The sequence below is a fragment of the Chroicocephalus ridibundus genome, chromosome 10 (genome assembly GCF_963924245.1).
Source record: "Chroicocephalus ridibundus chromosome 10, bChrRid1.1, whole genome shotgun sequence".
Lineage (NCBI taxonomy): Eukaryota > Metazoa > Chordata > Aves > Charadriiformes > Laridae > Chroicocephalus > Chroicocephalus ridibundus.
The window spans coordinates 7,483,821-7,501,088 of record NC_086293.1 but is presented as its reverse complement, the minus strand read 5'-3'; the positions used below and the strand labels follow the sequence as shown (position 1 = coordinate 7,501,088).

The following is a 17,268-nucleotide window of genomic DNA, read 5'->3' as shown; positions in this document are numbered from 1 at the left end:
AAGCTAAAGATACCCTCCATGTATGCAGCGAGGTTCCCTATTTCACAAAGCTGTAATTTTGCCAGAACAGTAATTTGCAGGACCTTTTTTGTTCTACTGGTTCAAGGTTAACCGGCCAAGCCAAACCTTGTCAGCAAATTTTGATGGTTTGTTTTAAAGCATAATAATTTGCTTAAGAGTATATTAAGTCATACATATTGAGTATACGGCCAAGTTAACATACATAGAAATTTAATGATTCAACTCTCATACACAATGACATGAGCACTCCATGTATTGCTTGCAAATTCATACCATTTGCCCTATTTAATTTTTTACTTTTTAGTCAAAACTCACATTGTGCCTCATTTTTGACCTTTTAGTCCAGGATTTCAGAAAGCCAATGAACACACAAGCTATCTCCCCAAGGTGTGCAAAGAACAGACCCTACAAGTTTTCATTCTCTCAGTAGAAATAAACCCTTCTTATGTCATGAATGAATAAATACAATATATACTAAGTGTCTGCTTAAAGCTGACAATGAGTGTGCTGGGTATTCTGTTCTGAGCTTCTGTTAGAGAATTCAATGTAAAGCGCATTTATTTTATGACTCCAAGTTCATTTTTTTTATGGTTCTAACTTTATTTTAGATAAATTTAATTCAATTTAATACACGTATTTAAATTTATTGCTTTTATAACTCTAAATACAACAAAACAAAACATTTTACCCAGTATGCTGCACAGAAATATTCTTAAGCATTTCAACAATAAACTGTTCAGTTATCAACCATAAATACATCACGAACAGCAGAATATTGCGCATCGTTTACTGCTGCCTAGCTACTGACTATTTTACTGAAATACTACATAATAAAACGCTTCAGCATTGCCATGAACTAAAATTAGACTTTTAGTTCTACCGACTCTTTAGGCTTAAGGCAAGAGCTTTAAAGTAAAAGTGTAATTTTCTTTTCAGAAGTTTTTTTAAAAAAAAAAACAAACAGCCCCTTCACATGATCACAAGAAAGCATTTGTAGAATCTAGCAAATATGTACACAGTTTATTTTCTATTTAGTCTGTTTATGTTTTGTTTGTATTTATTTACAAATGTGTATAACAATTTATAACAGAAACATATTTATTTACATTTTATTGTGTCTGGATGCTGTGAAACAGAAATCACAAGGGGTCACATTTTGTCATTCTTTATCTGACAAACAAAATCGATGTTCCACTTGTTATCTTACATACCTTTTCAAGATGAAGGATACTTTCTCCCACCTTACTGTCCTCCAATGTTTCAGCGTGTTTCTCCTCATCTACTTTGTCTGTATTAGCAAACACAGAAGCAACACGGACCACAGGCAGGGGCACGTCTCGCGGGACAAACCTTACAGAGCTTACAGGCATAGTCCACAGTTTAATCTTTTTAAAAGATTTTGTCTTCGCAGAATAACGTGACTCACAGACATAGACATCCTCATCTCTGAAGTTTTCAGGACACAATTTAAAATATTCCTGCAGATTAAAGACAAAATATGAAATCTTCCAGCAACACACGCACATACCCTATAGACACACAGCGAACACCCTCTCATGCTTCCTGATTTTTTTCTACGTTTCTATCAGAAACATTTTTAGACTAATAAAGCCTTTCTGCTGAGTTCTTTTCTTCCAGTTTGACATCCAAATTATACTAAAAATTAAAAGCAAACAAGAAGAAATCCCACGCTTAGAGAAGCGGCTAAATTCAGTACAGGTTGTCATGTAAGAAAAGTCTGGTTTTATTCATTTACCAAACCGGTACATTAACAACTACAAGACCTGCAGCCTAAAACCACCTTTACAAGATTTCTGAGCTTTGACTTGGAAAAAGGACACAACCACCAGGTTTTGGGGAAAGGGAGGAGTAAGCTCCATGCTCATTGATATGCGACCGTGATACCCATTCATGTACTCAGCAGCTGTAGCACTTTGTTCCGTACAAACACACTACCTTCAAAAAACCGGCTGAGATGGGTTGGGGTGCTGCAAACAAGCCAAAAATCCTCAGCACAAGGATGATGTGGAATCAAATTTGAGACAGAGGTGAAAAGAATTGATCCTCTTACCAAGCCATTCAAGTCTCCCTCTCTACCAAACCTAAATCTACATCCTTTTATGGGAACCTTCAAGACGCTACCTGCAATTTCTCTACTACATGCTCTAAAAATCAGCTAGTTAATTATCTAATAAGCATATGATTCTACAGACCAACCAGCACCAGGAAACATCATCACTTGGATGAATTATGTATCTCATGAAGAAAACGAAGAATACCAACAGTCCTCAGGAGCAAGTCCGATTTTATTTAAGTATTAGTAGAATGTCTCCGTGTTAGAATGCCTACAGCTCTTCGAGAAAATAGCAGAGAGCATATTATTTGCTTAACAGATATGTATGAATAGTCTCTCACCTTGACAAACATGACCACACATTTGCCTAAAATTTTGCTAACAGGAACTTTATTGTAATAGTCACTTTTAAAAACTTCTTTTTCCAAGAATTTTCGTGTTGCAAGATGAAACGTTTCATTAGGTCGATAAAACCAACACCCGTAGAGCCATTTCTCTCCTTTAAAAAAAAAGAAACAAAAAAGAGAAGGGAGAAAGAAAGAGAAAAAGACGTAAATTGCATATTCTCTAGTGCGTGATCAAGAAAAAACAACTATAGATTGATGTATCAATCAAATAGCCACGCAGTCATTTATACTGAGAGTAAACTGTTCTAAACCAAGACAAGATTCCTTAGTTGTTTCAGGTAAGAAAAATACGGTTGCTTAAAAAGCCTCACAATTGTTTTTTCCCTAATTAAATCTGACTCAGGAAAATGAAGGAGGAAACAGTTCTTATTAATAAATCTTGACTTTCAGGCCTTGAAATTGTGTCAAAGTCTACACAACAATCACCTGATTATTTGAAGAACCTTGGATAACTGGCTTCAAGTTTTTTAAGAAGTATTTCTTCCATGTTATCCTGTGACAAATTCAAATTGTTAACAATGATTTATAAAGAAGCTACAGAACCACAGAACTGCAGGGGTTGGAAGGGACTTTTGGAGATCATTAGTCCAATCCCCCGCCAAAGCAGGTTCGTCTAGAGCAGGTTTGACAGAAACGCATCCAGGCAGGTTTTGAATATCTCCAGAGAAGGAGACATTCTTCAACCCCACAATCTCTCTGGATGTTGTTACAAATATGTACTACTGGTCTAAATCAAAGAAAATCTGTAATCTGTAGACTGAACCAGATTAAAAAGTGCTATTCACTTTCTCCATGACAGACAAACATAAGAAACAACCAACTGGCCTATGGTCCATCTACCCAAATACAATGCATCCATCCGAGTGAACATGATGGGCTATTAGGAGAACACATTTGATCTTGGCCACTCTCCGTAACTCATTCCACTCCTACAGCCATTGCATTGGGAGTGTTAAAGAGCTATTCTCTTTACCTGGCCATTATTTGCTGGTTATTCCCTTTATTATTTAGTTTAGACCTGTTGCACATGGACTTGTCTTACCCATTTTTGAACCTGCTGATATAATCTATCTCCACAAGCTTTCACTAACCACTGTATTAAAAAGCCAAACGCTTTCACGTTTTAATCTATTAGAATCATAGAATGATTTGGGTTGGAAGGAACCTTAAAGATCATCTAGTTCCAACCCGCTGCCATGGGCAGGGACACCTCCCACTAGACCAGGCTGCTCAAAGCCTCATCCAGCCTGGCCTTGAACACTTCCAGGGATGGGGCATCCACAATCTCCCTGGACAACCTGTTCCAGTGCCTCACCACCCTCACAGAAGAGAATTTATTCCTGATATCCAATCTAAATCTACCCTCTTTCAGTTTGAGGCTGTTACCCCTTGTCCTATCATTACACTCCCTGATAAAAAGTCCCTCCCCATCCTTCCTGTAAGCCCTCTTCAGGTACTGGAAGGCTGCTGTAAGGTCTAAATTAGTATCAATGAGTGCCTTCCAATTCTAGTACTATGAGATTTGTTAACTAGTATTTCTGCATTCACCTCTTCTACCCACTACATGATTTGGCAAACCTTAATTATAACCTGGCTTACATTTCTCATCTCCAAATTTAAGAGTCTTTTAAATCTGTCCTTGTAACACATCCATTCCATCCCTTTAAAAGAAAGTGCAACCAAGGTGCTTAACTCAACTATACCCCACTGTAGTTCTCAGCAACTGTAGTTTCCAGGATTGCTGAGAGTGCACCGTGCTTATCTGATACTCTGGCCGTATCTCTAGCCTTCCTTACACTTAAGTGAAGTATCTGCTGCAAACAGAGGGCATCACTGATGAGAAAAAACAAAATAGTACTTGTTATGGCTTGATTTGGCCTAAGAAATGCAAGATTCAACTCAATTCTGAAATTTAACAAAGGCAAGTTCTCAAACTGAGCTGTTCTGTGGAACATTTGCAGTTAAATGTGCCCAACTTTAGTTCAGATTTCTCAGCACAGAAAAACTCCATGTGTTCTTCTGCGCCTAAATTACAAGGAGCTCATGGCACTTTGAAGAGCCTGTTCTCTGGGATGCTTACAATTTGAGGGCAAGTGGAGACGAACAATAAAAAAGCATGTGCTGATTGAAGAACTTTATATTTGTAATATTCTTTGGAACAAAGCAATTCAGAAACAAGAAACATACTCACCAGTCTACACACACTTCTACAAATAAAATAACTACCATCTATACAGAAAAAGCTCAAGTTCGCAGTGTTAAATAGTAATAATAAGAAGTTTTGCCATATTGTTTTCCTACAGCAAAGACATCCTTACCAGCTGAATCTTCCCACAGCCTCTCAATACAGACTATGTGAGGTTGCAAGTTGGCTTCAGCAGGCTCCACATACACATAATCTCCTACATGGTACATGCTGTTCTTGAAGCTGCAATCCTGGCTGTAGGTCCGATGCAAGCTTGACAGCCCAGCTGATCCAGAAGAATCTTCACTCTTTTCAGCTTCTTATTTCAAGAAGGGAAAAACAGATGTTAGTAATGCCACATTTCCACATTAGCCAATTGCTGCTATGAATTCCCTCACCCCTTGCTGAGTGCAGAACGTGCCACATGATACCCGATGCATCCCTCCAGCGTGAAGGAAGGGTTTAAGTGTGTTTTATGCCGCTAGCCTTTCTGCTCCTGGTGCTGCTGAAGGTTGGGTTTCCCTTCTTCAGTTGAATATTATTGAGCCCTCCCAGTGAGTGAAGAGGAACTCAAAGACAGCACTGAGGTCAGAAGCCTTCAGAAGGCTAGCTCTCAAAGGAAGACAGAAAAAGGGCATCACAGCTGTTGTTCCCTCATGATACCGAGCCTGGTCAGAGCAACCAGACTTTACTGCCCCTGACATGAGTACTATGTGGGAAGATGAACCATGTTACAATTCAAGGACAAAGAGCTAACAGCTCTGCTCCCACCTGTGCGAAGGAGCAATTAGAAAGCTTAATTCATTCCCCTAGACATGCTCCACAACAATTATATGGACAGTAACAGCCAGGAACTGTGAAGTACAAAGAACCTTCACAACAGGTTCCTTACCCTAGAAAAGAGTGTAAGCCCATTCTTCTTCACACTCGCAGTAGCCAAGTGAGAAACACAAAAGGCTTACTTAAATACCGTTTCTTTAGCAGTATTAAAAGCATGATCATAGCCAACACCATCAGCACATCAAGAAAGCAGTATTTGTCAAAAAGGAAATGCCTAAAAGGTCAATTGGAACAGTTATTGCTATGTTAATTATCAGCAGAAAGGTATAGTAAAAAAATATTGTTTTCTTTCATAGTGTCCCTGAAATAAGACTACTGGTACCCCAGTGTGTTCTGATTAAAGAGTTTACATAAGGTTAGTGTGTACCTAATCTCCTTCTTAAAGCCATCTGGCACGGCTGCCAAGGATCAAAATAAAATAAACCTCTCATAACTTTCAAATCCCCACCTTTGGTGGACAACCAGATTATTAAGGTCCCTTCAGTAGGCAAAGCTGCAGGAACAGCAGAGCATACATCATATGCACAGGTATATTTTTCAATTAATACATTTAAAATTAATGAAAAGTAATCTTAAAAGGAGCTACCTCTCTTCTCCTCCTCTCTCTTGAGCTTATCCTCCTCTATTTCTTTGGGCAGCTTTTCCTTCTTTTCCTTTTCTACATCGTTGTGAAGATGCTTGGTGGTATAGCTGAGAGCAGGTGACAGAAGAATCTCTCCATTCTTACAAAGTTCATCTCGAATTTTAATAAAGAACTGCTGAAGTTCAACCGCATCCTCGTAAATCTCTGAATCAGTCCTGTACAAAAATACATACAACAGGGCAGACACATAGTTTGTGCAGAGTCAAACAGCATCCTAAACACATACCCATCAATCGCCACACTTAGTGATAAAACTAAAACTTCATTCTGCCAACAGATTTCTGTGATCACTCGTAACAAGCAGCAGCAGACACTGGCGAGTCATGCTCCACCTGCTACTCTGCTGGCAGTTTGTGTTACAGTTTACCTAAAACAGTATTTTTGTATACACCAGTCCTGAAATACCAGAAAAATCAAAGGTAACTGGTTGCAACTATAACTACTTGACACTGGACCTCTATCTGTTAACTTCTGAAAACTTAAGTAATAACATTATTATTAACATAACTGACATTTTAATTACCCATACTCCTGTTAGAAGATGTTTTAATAACATTTTTTACCTCCTCTCCTTCAGAGTCAAGATCTCACTTGTACATCCCCAAGTACTCTACCTAATTCAAGTAAAACACTGAAAAAAGTTGCAAGTGTTCATAGTTTTTGCACAGTATTGCCATAACTCATAAAACTGTGATTGCTCCAAAAGAGTAATCCACTAGTCAAGCGGTTAGTGAACAGCTTCTCCCCTTCATTTTTTCAATTTGAAAGTTAGCACAAACCTGGTTTTCACGACATGAGCCTTTGGAAGATTAACATCAAAATTATCTCCTTGTTTATAAAAGAAAGCATACATTCTACTGAAGACCTGATAAAGCTTTTGAGATTTAGTTTTCTAAAGACCCATATCAAGGAAAGCAAACACTTTAGAAAGCCTTCAACCTTTCTCTTATCGCAAAACTCATGCAATAAGATAAAGAATACCTGAAAAATATGGCTTTGCTCACCTGTTCATTCTCCTTGCCCTCTCCAGTACCTCAAACATATTCTCCTGGAACAAGTCCAATCTTCTGTAGCGATTATTTTCAACATTTTTTCGGATAATATCAAAAGTCAGAGGAGGTTTATTTGGGAAGTTGGGATCAACAGCAGGAATCTCAGCTAAGGAGTCGCTGTAGCATCTGCCCTCATCATCCTGGTGGCTCATAACAGATACAAAAAGGTTATGGATAAGTTCCTGAATTAGCAAAGTGACATTGGGCACATGAGAATCCTCATCTCCTTCTATTTCTCTCCGAGTTTCAAGCAAAACTTTATGCAGGACCAGGGCATCTTTATAAATTAAAGATTCTGGTTCGTTGTATGTGCAAGCATTATTGAACATCATTACAAAGTCCTCTACCATGGAATCAATATCCTGGTATTTATTTGCCATCATATGACTTCTGATCTTTTCCATGTCAACGGGCTTTTTAATGGTCACATAATAGTCAGGAAGTTCAGACCGAGATGGCAGCCTCAAGAAGATGGCACTCAGTCGCCTGCCTCGTTTATCCGTGTAATTCTTAACTGCTTCGTACACCTCATTCAATTTCTGTTGCATTGGAGTCATGTATTTTGATTTTTTAGGAGAAATGCCACTTTTTCTACCTAAGCAGACAAAAAAAAAAAGAAAAAAAAAAGAAAAAAATCATTACAAAAACAGAGCTTGCACACTTCTTTGTCCATCTCCTTTCCATTGCAGAATTGCTTACTGAAGAACCACTTCATGGTATGAGCAGAAGACTCACAACATGGAGCCCATTCCGAGTTGCAGCTCTTTTATTTTTCATAATAGTACGAATAGTTGTTTTTTTAATGTTATCTTTTGGCAAACACAGAATCATATGTTTCTATGTAGTCCACCGAAAGGTCTCTTCAGACTTATGCATGGAAAACATCATTTCCTACCTAGTGTTATTAATAACTTCTCTAAATTCAATTTGGTCTTACTAGTTGTACATGAATTTCTCTCTAGAGCCATTAACAATCCAGTCATCACGGGGCTTTTGCTACCACTAAAATTAAGCGTTCTAAATATTATCAGATTCCTTTACGACAGGTTTATGCCAAATTAGAGAAGATTATTACAGGTAAAATGTAAAATAAGGCCTCCCATGGGACTAGCAATCAGAGCTTTACGGTTAATTCAGGATCTCTGTTACTGTACTGCACAGACTCTGTGAATTCTCTACCACCTGTCCCTTACCTCAGAGCTGCACAATTCTATTTTCAAGAGGGCTGTGTGCCTGTACTTTAGGCCCTTCTGTGCAATTTTATCCTTCTCAGTTTGTTAAGTTCTGAACACATAATAAGGGGACATAAGGTCTGAGCAGTATCAAATGCAGTTTCTAAGGGCAACAGCTCTAGGAACAGACATTGTTGGAAATTTCACTTCTGTGTTTTCCATGGCTTTCAATAATTTTCCAAATAAAGCTCACATTTCTTTTATCATTCTGTGGAAATCCCAGACATTTAACCAGGGAAATTAAGAGCTTTACTCAGTTTGAGAAGCACCGTACTTGTAAGCAATGCCAGCAGCATACATTAAGCATGTTAATGAAGTGTTACTGAGCCCATAATGCAGCATTTGGATAACAGCACATGACTAAAGGCCAACATTCCCAAGTTTTCTTTCTTCACTCTAAGTTACTTTCCTTAGAAAATGCGATATGCAACAACTAGATTTTATTATATGCACACACAAACACTTCATTGCTGTCATGATTTTGAGAATAAAATTCTATTTTGCATGTCAGTGTGAATTTGTAGATCATGTCTTCTTGGCTAAACCGAAGATCTCTTAATCTCTATTGTTGGGTTTTCATAGGTGTTGAAATGAGGCATAGCAATGTACGAGGTTGCCTTACTTAGCTTTAGTTTAGGGGATGCAACATCATCATCTTCAGCTAAGGGCCCCAGTTCTTTCCTTTTTTCTTTAAGGATCTTTTCCAGCATATGGGCATCATTGTATACCTATTAATCAGTAAAGTAATCAAAAAACAAAACAAAACAAGGTTTACTGTGTTTAGACTAGTTTAGAACTAGCCCCCAAGAAACATTTAAATGCTAGTTTGAAAAAGCTGAATGCAAAACCAAACACTTGATTAAAAAGAAGGCTTATTTCTCAAACTTACACCTTCAATAGACTTACACAGATAAGCAGAATTGATGAACACCATCTAAATCAGGGAGATATAAATATTGAATAAATTATCCAATTAAGCTGCATTTCTATTCCAAAGACTACAAAGTGGTGAGGTGCAGTTGTCTCATCAACTTCCTCATCAAATCATCCTGCTGAGCAATGAAAGATCTCCTGAACTACTGTGATTCCATCAAGGTACACAGGACTAAAACAGTCCCCCTGGGTCTTCAAATCCAATCCTGGTGAATGCAACCTCATCATAAAGCCCTGTACAGCAGCTGACCAAGTTCCTCATTAGAAACAGCTGGAGGTTTCTTACCACCACTTTGTTCCACAACATCGTGCTTGATGGCTGAGAAACATCACGATATAGAAACACAGAAACACCCTACAATATATTGCTAAGAGAAAACCATATTCCTTCCAGACTCCTTTTGCTAGGCTAAACAAGTCAGGTCGTCTTGTCTGATTTTCCGTACTCTCTACTTCCATGAAAACAAAGCTGGTTTCTTTCAAGCTTAAAACATCCCTTCTCAGAGGTTCCAAGCTCCAAATCACATATTGATGGCCATTCATTGTGCAAATACCTTCACATGATTAACTGAGAATGATTAATGAAAATTTAGTAACCAGCTTATATTAGGAAACATTCAGCTGATGTCCTTTGTAGCAGAGGAACAAGTTTAGCTAACAGGAAATAAGTTTAACCTTCGCAAAGGAGCGTGTTGCATTTCGTGTTTATACAACTACAGACAAAGACAGAATTTAAAACTTCAGCAGAGAGAAAAAGTCATATTTCTATTTTAGTTCAGGAAGCAATTATTATAAACAATGAGAATAATAATCAAAGCTAAATCATCCAACCATAACTTATATGTCTGCAAAGAGGCAGAGAGGTAAGCGTGACTACAGAATCAAAACAGTACCTGGGAGCCTTCCTCATTATAATGCCTTGCATTTCGGAACATGAGCTTCATGTCTTCAATCATGGCTTCTTCCCCTACGTACTTATCATTGCGGATGTTGTGTTCTATCATTTTCAAGTCCATTGGCTCCAAGATAATTTTATAATAGTCTGGATAGTCCTTTTTGGATGGCTTAACCATAAACAGATCACAGAGCCGTCTGCCTGTGCCTGATTCTCGAGCTTCCAGAACTGCATTGTATAAGATCTTCATTCGTTGCTTTCGTATATTCTTTTTACTGTTAGGTTAAGTAGAAGAATAAAAAGGAAAAGAATAAATGTCAGGGGCTGTTTTCCTCACTTCCAACACTAATATCAAAATGACATTATCCTCTATCATGAGAAAACAACCACAACCACCTAAACACACTTCCAAGAAGTTCACCATTAAGTGTACTAGAAATGCAGGTCCATTTGCAAATAAGGACAGCACCATAACAAGCAGTCTGCTAAATAAACAGGAAGCCAACTTTAAGATACAATTTTTTTCTCATTCACCTTGAGTTTCAGTGTTCTACAGAATAGAACAAATAACTAGTTTTCTAAATGCAAAGGTCAAAAGGAGCAATGCCAGAACAGAGATGTGCTTCCAAATTCCACATTTTAACATGTTTCCAAGTTTTAACATTTGGTTCAATGGAAGTAAGTAAAGCAAAACCAAAGCCGAAACAGTAAAAGGCCTGACAATACTCAAGATTCAGGTCATGCATCTGATACATAAAAAGGGACATTCAAACAACTTTCTTCTGTGTCACTATTATTTTCCCAATGGGATGAATTCTGCCTCGTTTCCTTTTTCAGCAGCATTTTGGAATTCCTCTTAGTGCTTCACTTCTGCCATCAGCAGCATTTGCAATCTTCTTTTACTTCCTACCATTCAGCAAGTGAAACTGATAACAACTATTGAACAGACAATATCAAAAGCATTTTCAGGTTCTCTTCAGGCACGAAGAAAATAAAATCGTTTTGATTTCTCTTACCTATGAACACAACTTTTTCTCTTTTACTGTTCTTAAATGACAAGGCCTGACAGATTTTTTTTCTTTTAAGCATTTCAGTATTCTCTTGCACAAGGTGATCAAAAGCAACATAGGGTTAAAAGGACACTGATGACAGTTTCACTTGCCTGATTAGGTTAGTAGTTCTCTTTGAATGTGAAGATCACAAAACTAGTGATTTTTGCAATTTGCTCCTTCCCAGTCTTTATTTGGTACTATGGTCTGTCTTACTATTCCACTACTTTTCTTCTCCCTAGCATCCCTAGACTGTACCACCTCCTAAATCCATGTTAACATTTTCTCTCTGGAGATTTTTTATGACTGTATATTGTTGCACTTACTTGATTGCTCTTAAGTGAATCTTTGCTGTTGCTCTATTTCATTCCCTTCCTCCCCCCATAACTGCTGTCACTTTGACAAAACAAAGAACTAAAAATACAGAAGACTGAAGGTCATAAGCAACACCAAAGAAAGATGCTGAATTACAGTTTTACACTGGCAGTTGCTACTATTGCAATAATATTGTCGGAAGTTGGAACTTACTTCAAATGATATCATGAGGCCGACTAGAGAAACTATCATTTGTTGGAGTGAAATACATCACTAATATCAATTACACAACAGCCATCACTGTTAAAGGATGCTTTCCATAAACCATCATTATTGCTCACCAGAAGAGTGTATTTTAAATCAGTGTGAATTTTGTTTACATTACAGCATCCAGAATAATCAACCTATTATACTCAGTTTATCTATTTCTCAAACACCCCTGTCGGCCCGGCTGCTGACGGGTAAGTAACCAAAGAGCGCAAATCCAAAACGGGGAGAGCAGCAGTCCTCCAACATTAACGACGAAAACTCCTCAAGCAAGAGTTCAGATCATGGAAAATGAAAATATTTATGCCAGGAAACTTCACCAAATAAAAATATTTGTAGAGTAAGACTATAAACTTCCAAAAATTTAATTCAATTGCAGTGTTCACCTTAATTATATTCTGAAACTGGTACACAAACCACATGAATAGTCATATATTAGAGAAGTGGTAGAAAAGAAGCAATAATTGCTAACAACCTGTGAAGACAGTCTACACATCAGGCTAAAAAAACCCGCATAAATAAAAATCCTGAAATCCACTGACAAAGTTACGTAACTCAGTGCAACTACAGCATCCATGCCACTTACTGAACTGAAGTTACGTTGACAACTGCCAATTAATAAGGCAAAAAAGGAAAATAAAGTCATGAAATAGTCTTGAATTAATTTGAACCAACACTTAATGAAGTTAAGTTTCAGAACTACCAATCCTTACACAAATGCTAAAACCCATGGTTTAATATTCTCTTAAACAAATAAAAGATGTAGCAATATCATGGTCTGCAGGAAGTACAGAAGTGCATACCTTTTCCTTTTTGAGCTTCCAGTATCTGATGTAGCAGAAGAAATCATACTGTCCCCATCCTCAATGTCGTCTCTCCTAGCAAGCTCCTTCTTCTTTGCCTAAAAAAAAGAAGAAAAACCTGAAGCCAAACTCACCGCTGGACATTTCCAGAACAATATTAAACACCAGAACAGATCAGATGCAACCATGGGTTTTGAGACTAAATCATTGTCAAAATATTTCCAGTGATTTATTTAATACAAGTTGGCCGACATAGAATAGCAGAATAATTATTTTTAACTGTCAGAAAAATTTTTGAGGAATCAATTTGAAAATAATGCCATTTCAGACTGCAGCACTTGGCTGGAACACTTCATGAAATCTGAAGTGTTTTAGCATCCTCCAATTACCTGCAAACCTTAAAAAACCTCCACATTATCAATTTTCTCACAACTTCATTGGGTTAAGAGTCATAGGTAGAGAATAAAAGTGGTTAAAAGAAATCACAGAAGGCAGCAGGTGTGCTGAAGAAAAATTACTCTATGATGGCCTCCATTTTCATACTTCCCCCTAAGCAAGAAAATGCTACTGCAAATACAGGTCTAGTTAAAAATCGTTTTGGAAAACCATTCATTAGGGAGATAAATTCACATGTGAAGATGTATCTTTTGATTATTCTACTCCACACACCTGCATAACCTGCTGCATTTTCAGTACTCTTTTATAGATGGCAGAATTGGGAACGTTGTAGCGCTTGGCGTTTTCGAACATCAAATTCAGATCAGCCTCCAACTGATCTAAAGTTTCATATTCGTGGTTCTTCAGCTTGGTTCTGCAAAAGATAAATACCAATCAGGTACTTCACAATTACGCATTGGAAAACAGTTCTTTAACATCTTCATTTTTACGATAAATCAATATCCAAAGAGCTCTAATTACAGGAATGTGCTTTCTCTTTCTGATGCTGCAGTAATGTCTTCCAATTGTAACTGTATTAGGGAAACATATCTCCTCTTAAAGAATGATTTTGAAAGTTGTCCGACGGAAGTCCTGTTCTCATACTCAGACCAGATGTGGTACAGACGAGGCAGAAGCACAACCTGCTGAGACAACTCCAGGACGCCTCAGCTGTGACCTGTAGGGCCTGGGTACGACGTCAATGCAACGGGTGAGCTCTGCGCAGCCACCAGCGCTGCCTTCCCCACACATCAGTTCCACCCACCTTCAAAAGTGCCCAGCACCTCTCATACTAATCCCCTCCAATTTTTGCCTTCTCTTAAAATCACCTGGTTGTTGACTTGTGCTACCCTCAAAGTGCACTTCGGGTGAAAAGGACTAACGACAAAAAAACCCTTATTTTTCATATGCTGAAGAGATGAATCACTGCACTACATTTGCCAATAACTTAATGTTGTTTTCTCGTATTTCTTTGCACAAGTGGTGAAAGTTCTAGCCAACTTTTTAAAACCTTCCAATACCTCATTAAATGTAACAGAAAACAGTAATCTGCACCAACAGAAAAACCAAACTCTATCACAACTACAAAACACGGTCATCCTTCACATCTCCTTCCTCACCTGCTTGCCTGTCACATCCACTGGTCACCACCACCTTTCACGTGCTCACCACCTTTAAACCCAGCCTGGTTTCTAAGGCACGGAGCTGAACACGAACCTGTCTGATGGAGTGTAAGCACTATCACAAAATAAATTTAATATAATATCTTTTAGTCCCAACCCTTCCCTGTCAATGTGACCTCAGAGCTGAACCAGCGAACAACTTGTGTCATACAGGACTCTTCACTGGTCAGCCAAGGACGAGGAAGCCCCGGTTGGATTAAACACAGCACAGAGCTGAAGCTGCTATAAAAACTACCGAGAAGTGCCTGTGTTGTCTACAAAGCTGTCATGATGGAAATACATTTCGCAGGAAACATCCAACTACCCGCATGTTGCCAGGATGGCAGCTGGATGCGCCTTACTGACATGTAGCATGTTACTTTCTTATTTCTTTCAGAGCTGAAAAGCAAGTGTGTCCTCAATGACTATGAGAAAAGCAAAATTAATTTGGGATAAATGTCCTAAGTGTAAAATGTGGAGAAAATCATTTGTTGCCATTCTCATTTAAAATGACCAGTTTAGGTTAACGTATCTTTTTTAACACTTGAAGACATCAGTATCTTGCAAACCTTTATGCATGTTATTTAGATTATTTTTAACGTTTCCAACTGAAGCAACAGGTAATCGAAAAGTTTTCCTGTCAGCTTCACTCACTCTGCAGTTCCAAAAAAAGGAGAGTTACCAGTACAATTTTCATTAAATTAGTAAAAAATACAAATAATAATAACAAAAAACCAAACACACACACCTGCTTCCAAAAGCAAGAGTTTGGGTACCAATTAAATGGCCATGATGAAAAGGCAAAGTTAGCCTCCATTTCTACCTTGTAAAACTCCAGCAACAATTATTTGCATATGTTAAGGAATATATGACTGCTACTAAAAAAGTAAAAAACAAAATTAAAAGCCCGTTAAATTCAGGATTATTTTGCCCTAAACCACTAGCACATGATGCATAGGCTCATAAATACCGAGGATGTAAACGCTGAGTTTATTTCAGGCTCTTGCCACTGTCTGGGAACAAACACTACAGGCGACCTTACATCTTCTCCAGCTAATCTGAAAGCAAAATCTATAGAGTAAAATGTATGTAATTAATTCTTGTAGTTCAACAAAAATATTGCCAAGCCATTCGAGGACTTCAGCACACAAACACTTGTTGGTTTTACAAAAGCTAATACATCATTAAGAAAATATTCAAGAAAACATAGAATAGAAAGGCTTAAAAAACTTGCATCAAAAAAACCAACTAGTAAGCCCATATTTATCGAAAACATCAAAAGTGAGTTTTCATTTTTTTCAAAACAAAATTATTTAAGAACATTCTAATTTGTCAAGGCACACAGGCTAATTCAGCGTGTAAACAAGCAGTGATTTCCTTGTTTACCAATGCTATTACAGATGTTTATAAAAAGGTTTCAAACTTTCAAAGGATTAATGTAAAACAAAAATAATGTCTAAAGGCAATTCTGCATCTTAGAAAAAGCTACCCAAGTCAGATAAACTACTTTAGAGATTATGAACATAAAAAAAAGCCTCAAAAAGCAAGTCCTGTGTAGGAATCAATTCAGGAGCAGCACCGGAGAGAAGTGCTGACCAACAGACTTCTGTCTCCCCTTGGCTGTAGATGGCATCAGCGTAATTTGTTTCCAAGTGACAACTCATACTGACAAATTTGCAGAATCAGGCTCCAACTAAGGATCCCATAAAGTGAAGACTACCACAACTGCCTTAGATTTGAATACTAAATACTTATGATAGGTGTCTAAAGGCTCTAAGGTGACCCTGCTTTGGCAGGGGGTTGGACTAGATGATCTCTGGATGTCCCTTCCAACCCTCTGATTCTATGATTCTAAAATGTCTCAATGCTTTTTACTGATAAAGACAACTGCTGGAGGACAAGGACTTCAGAAACCATAACCACCAAGCTGGTTTAAAGTCCTCTCAAGACCTACTCGCAGTTCATCCTCTTGCAAGTAAGCAAGTGTGAATGCAACATTCCTACTTTTCAACGCTGGGCTCATATTTTGCTTAAGTATTAGTAGCATGTAGTTTATAAACATTCTTGTGCAAGCCTGGCATGTCTGCTTTCTTCCAAAGAAATAAAACAAGCTTTGACAGACTAGACAGCAAGAAGAATAAAAAGTGGAAGTTTCTAGCCTTCCCATTAATTTCATAAATTACAATTACAGAATTGCGAGTTTGTATTTTGATTGCTACTGCAGGAGGTCTGGCTTCAGCTTTCTGAAAGAGGAACCCACAGGACCACATCTAAATTGAAGTATCACTTCTTCAATTCAAATTGCTTTTTCCTACTATCACTTTGTATTACTCTTCTTTATTTGGAGTTGTTCTGTACCCAGCTTAAAGTCACAGATAGGGGGGAAGAAGAAAAAAGCAATGCCATGAAATGCCACTGACGATCCAGGATTACACTGACTAAAAAACTCAACATCAGCCACCATCCTCCCAAGACACTAAAGCCAACAGACAACTCTACATTCTTATCACATGTAAGTTCAGCATCTATGAAGTAACACTGTCAGCATGATACCATAAATCAAATTTACTTATTAGTAATATATCTTGATCCTGCTCAATCAAACGCTTAGGTGCCAGTTTTATCAAACTGAGAAAAGGGGGGATTTGTCATATCTTCTGAAGCAGAACAAATTCAAAGCAAGCTGCAGGCAGAACAAGCAAGGCAATAGTGTTCTCTAGGGAGTATACCCTGCCTGCAACAATTTTCTTTTTACAAAGAGAGAATTTTAAATTGGTCCTGTATGATATCACGATATGGTAAAAGAAACTGGTGACTCTTCATAACAGCAGATCCCAAGCCACTTGACGCTAACAAACCTGGGATTTGCTTTACCTCTGCTCCCAGAGACAGCTCATGCGGATCCCAGAACACCACGGTCACACGCTTCATCTAAAAATATACCACTTATTCCA

The 17,268-nt window shown here is 37.9% G+C and overlaps 1 protein-coding gene across 19 annotated transcripts in view; it reads right to left on the bottom strand.

Moving 5' to 3' along the window:
- The window catches only part of PBRM1 (polybromo 1), a 65,677-nt gene that overhangs the window by 22,374 nt on the left and 26,035 nt on the right, over nt 1-17,268 (bottom strand). For all 19 annotated transcript variants that reach the window (XR_010072725.1, XM_063347689.1, XM_063347700.1 and 16 more), the window contains 9 exons: nt 13,386-13,527; nt 12,717-12,814; nt 10,281-10,557; nt 9,077-9,182; nt 7,175-7,817; nt 6,114-6,325; nt 4,821-5,006; nt 2,437-2,594; nt 1,233-1,499 (listed from right to left, as the gene is read on the bottom strand). Coding sequence is in view for 18 of the 19 variants with exons in the window: in XM_063347689.1 (XP_063203759.1) it covers nt 1,233-1,499; nt 2,437-2,594; nt 4,821-5,006; nt 6,114-6,325; nt 7,175-7,817; nt 9,077-9,182; nt 10,281-10,557; nt 12,717-12,814; nt 13,386-13,527 (2,089 nt within the window). In the remaining variant the exon portion in view is untranslated. The remainder of the gene's footprint in view (nt 1-1,232; nt 1,500-2,436; nt 2,595-4,820; nt 5,007-6,113; nt 6,326-7,174; nt 7,818-9,076; nt 9,183-10,280; nt 10,558-12,716; nt 12,815-13,385; nt 13,528-17,268) is intronic.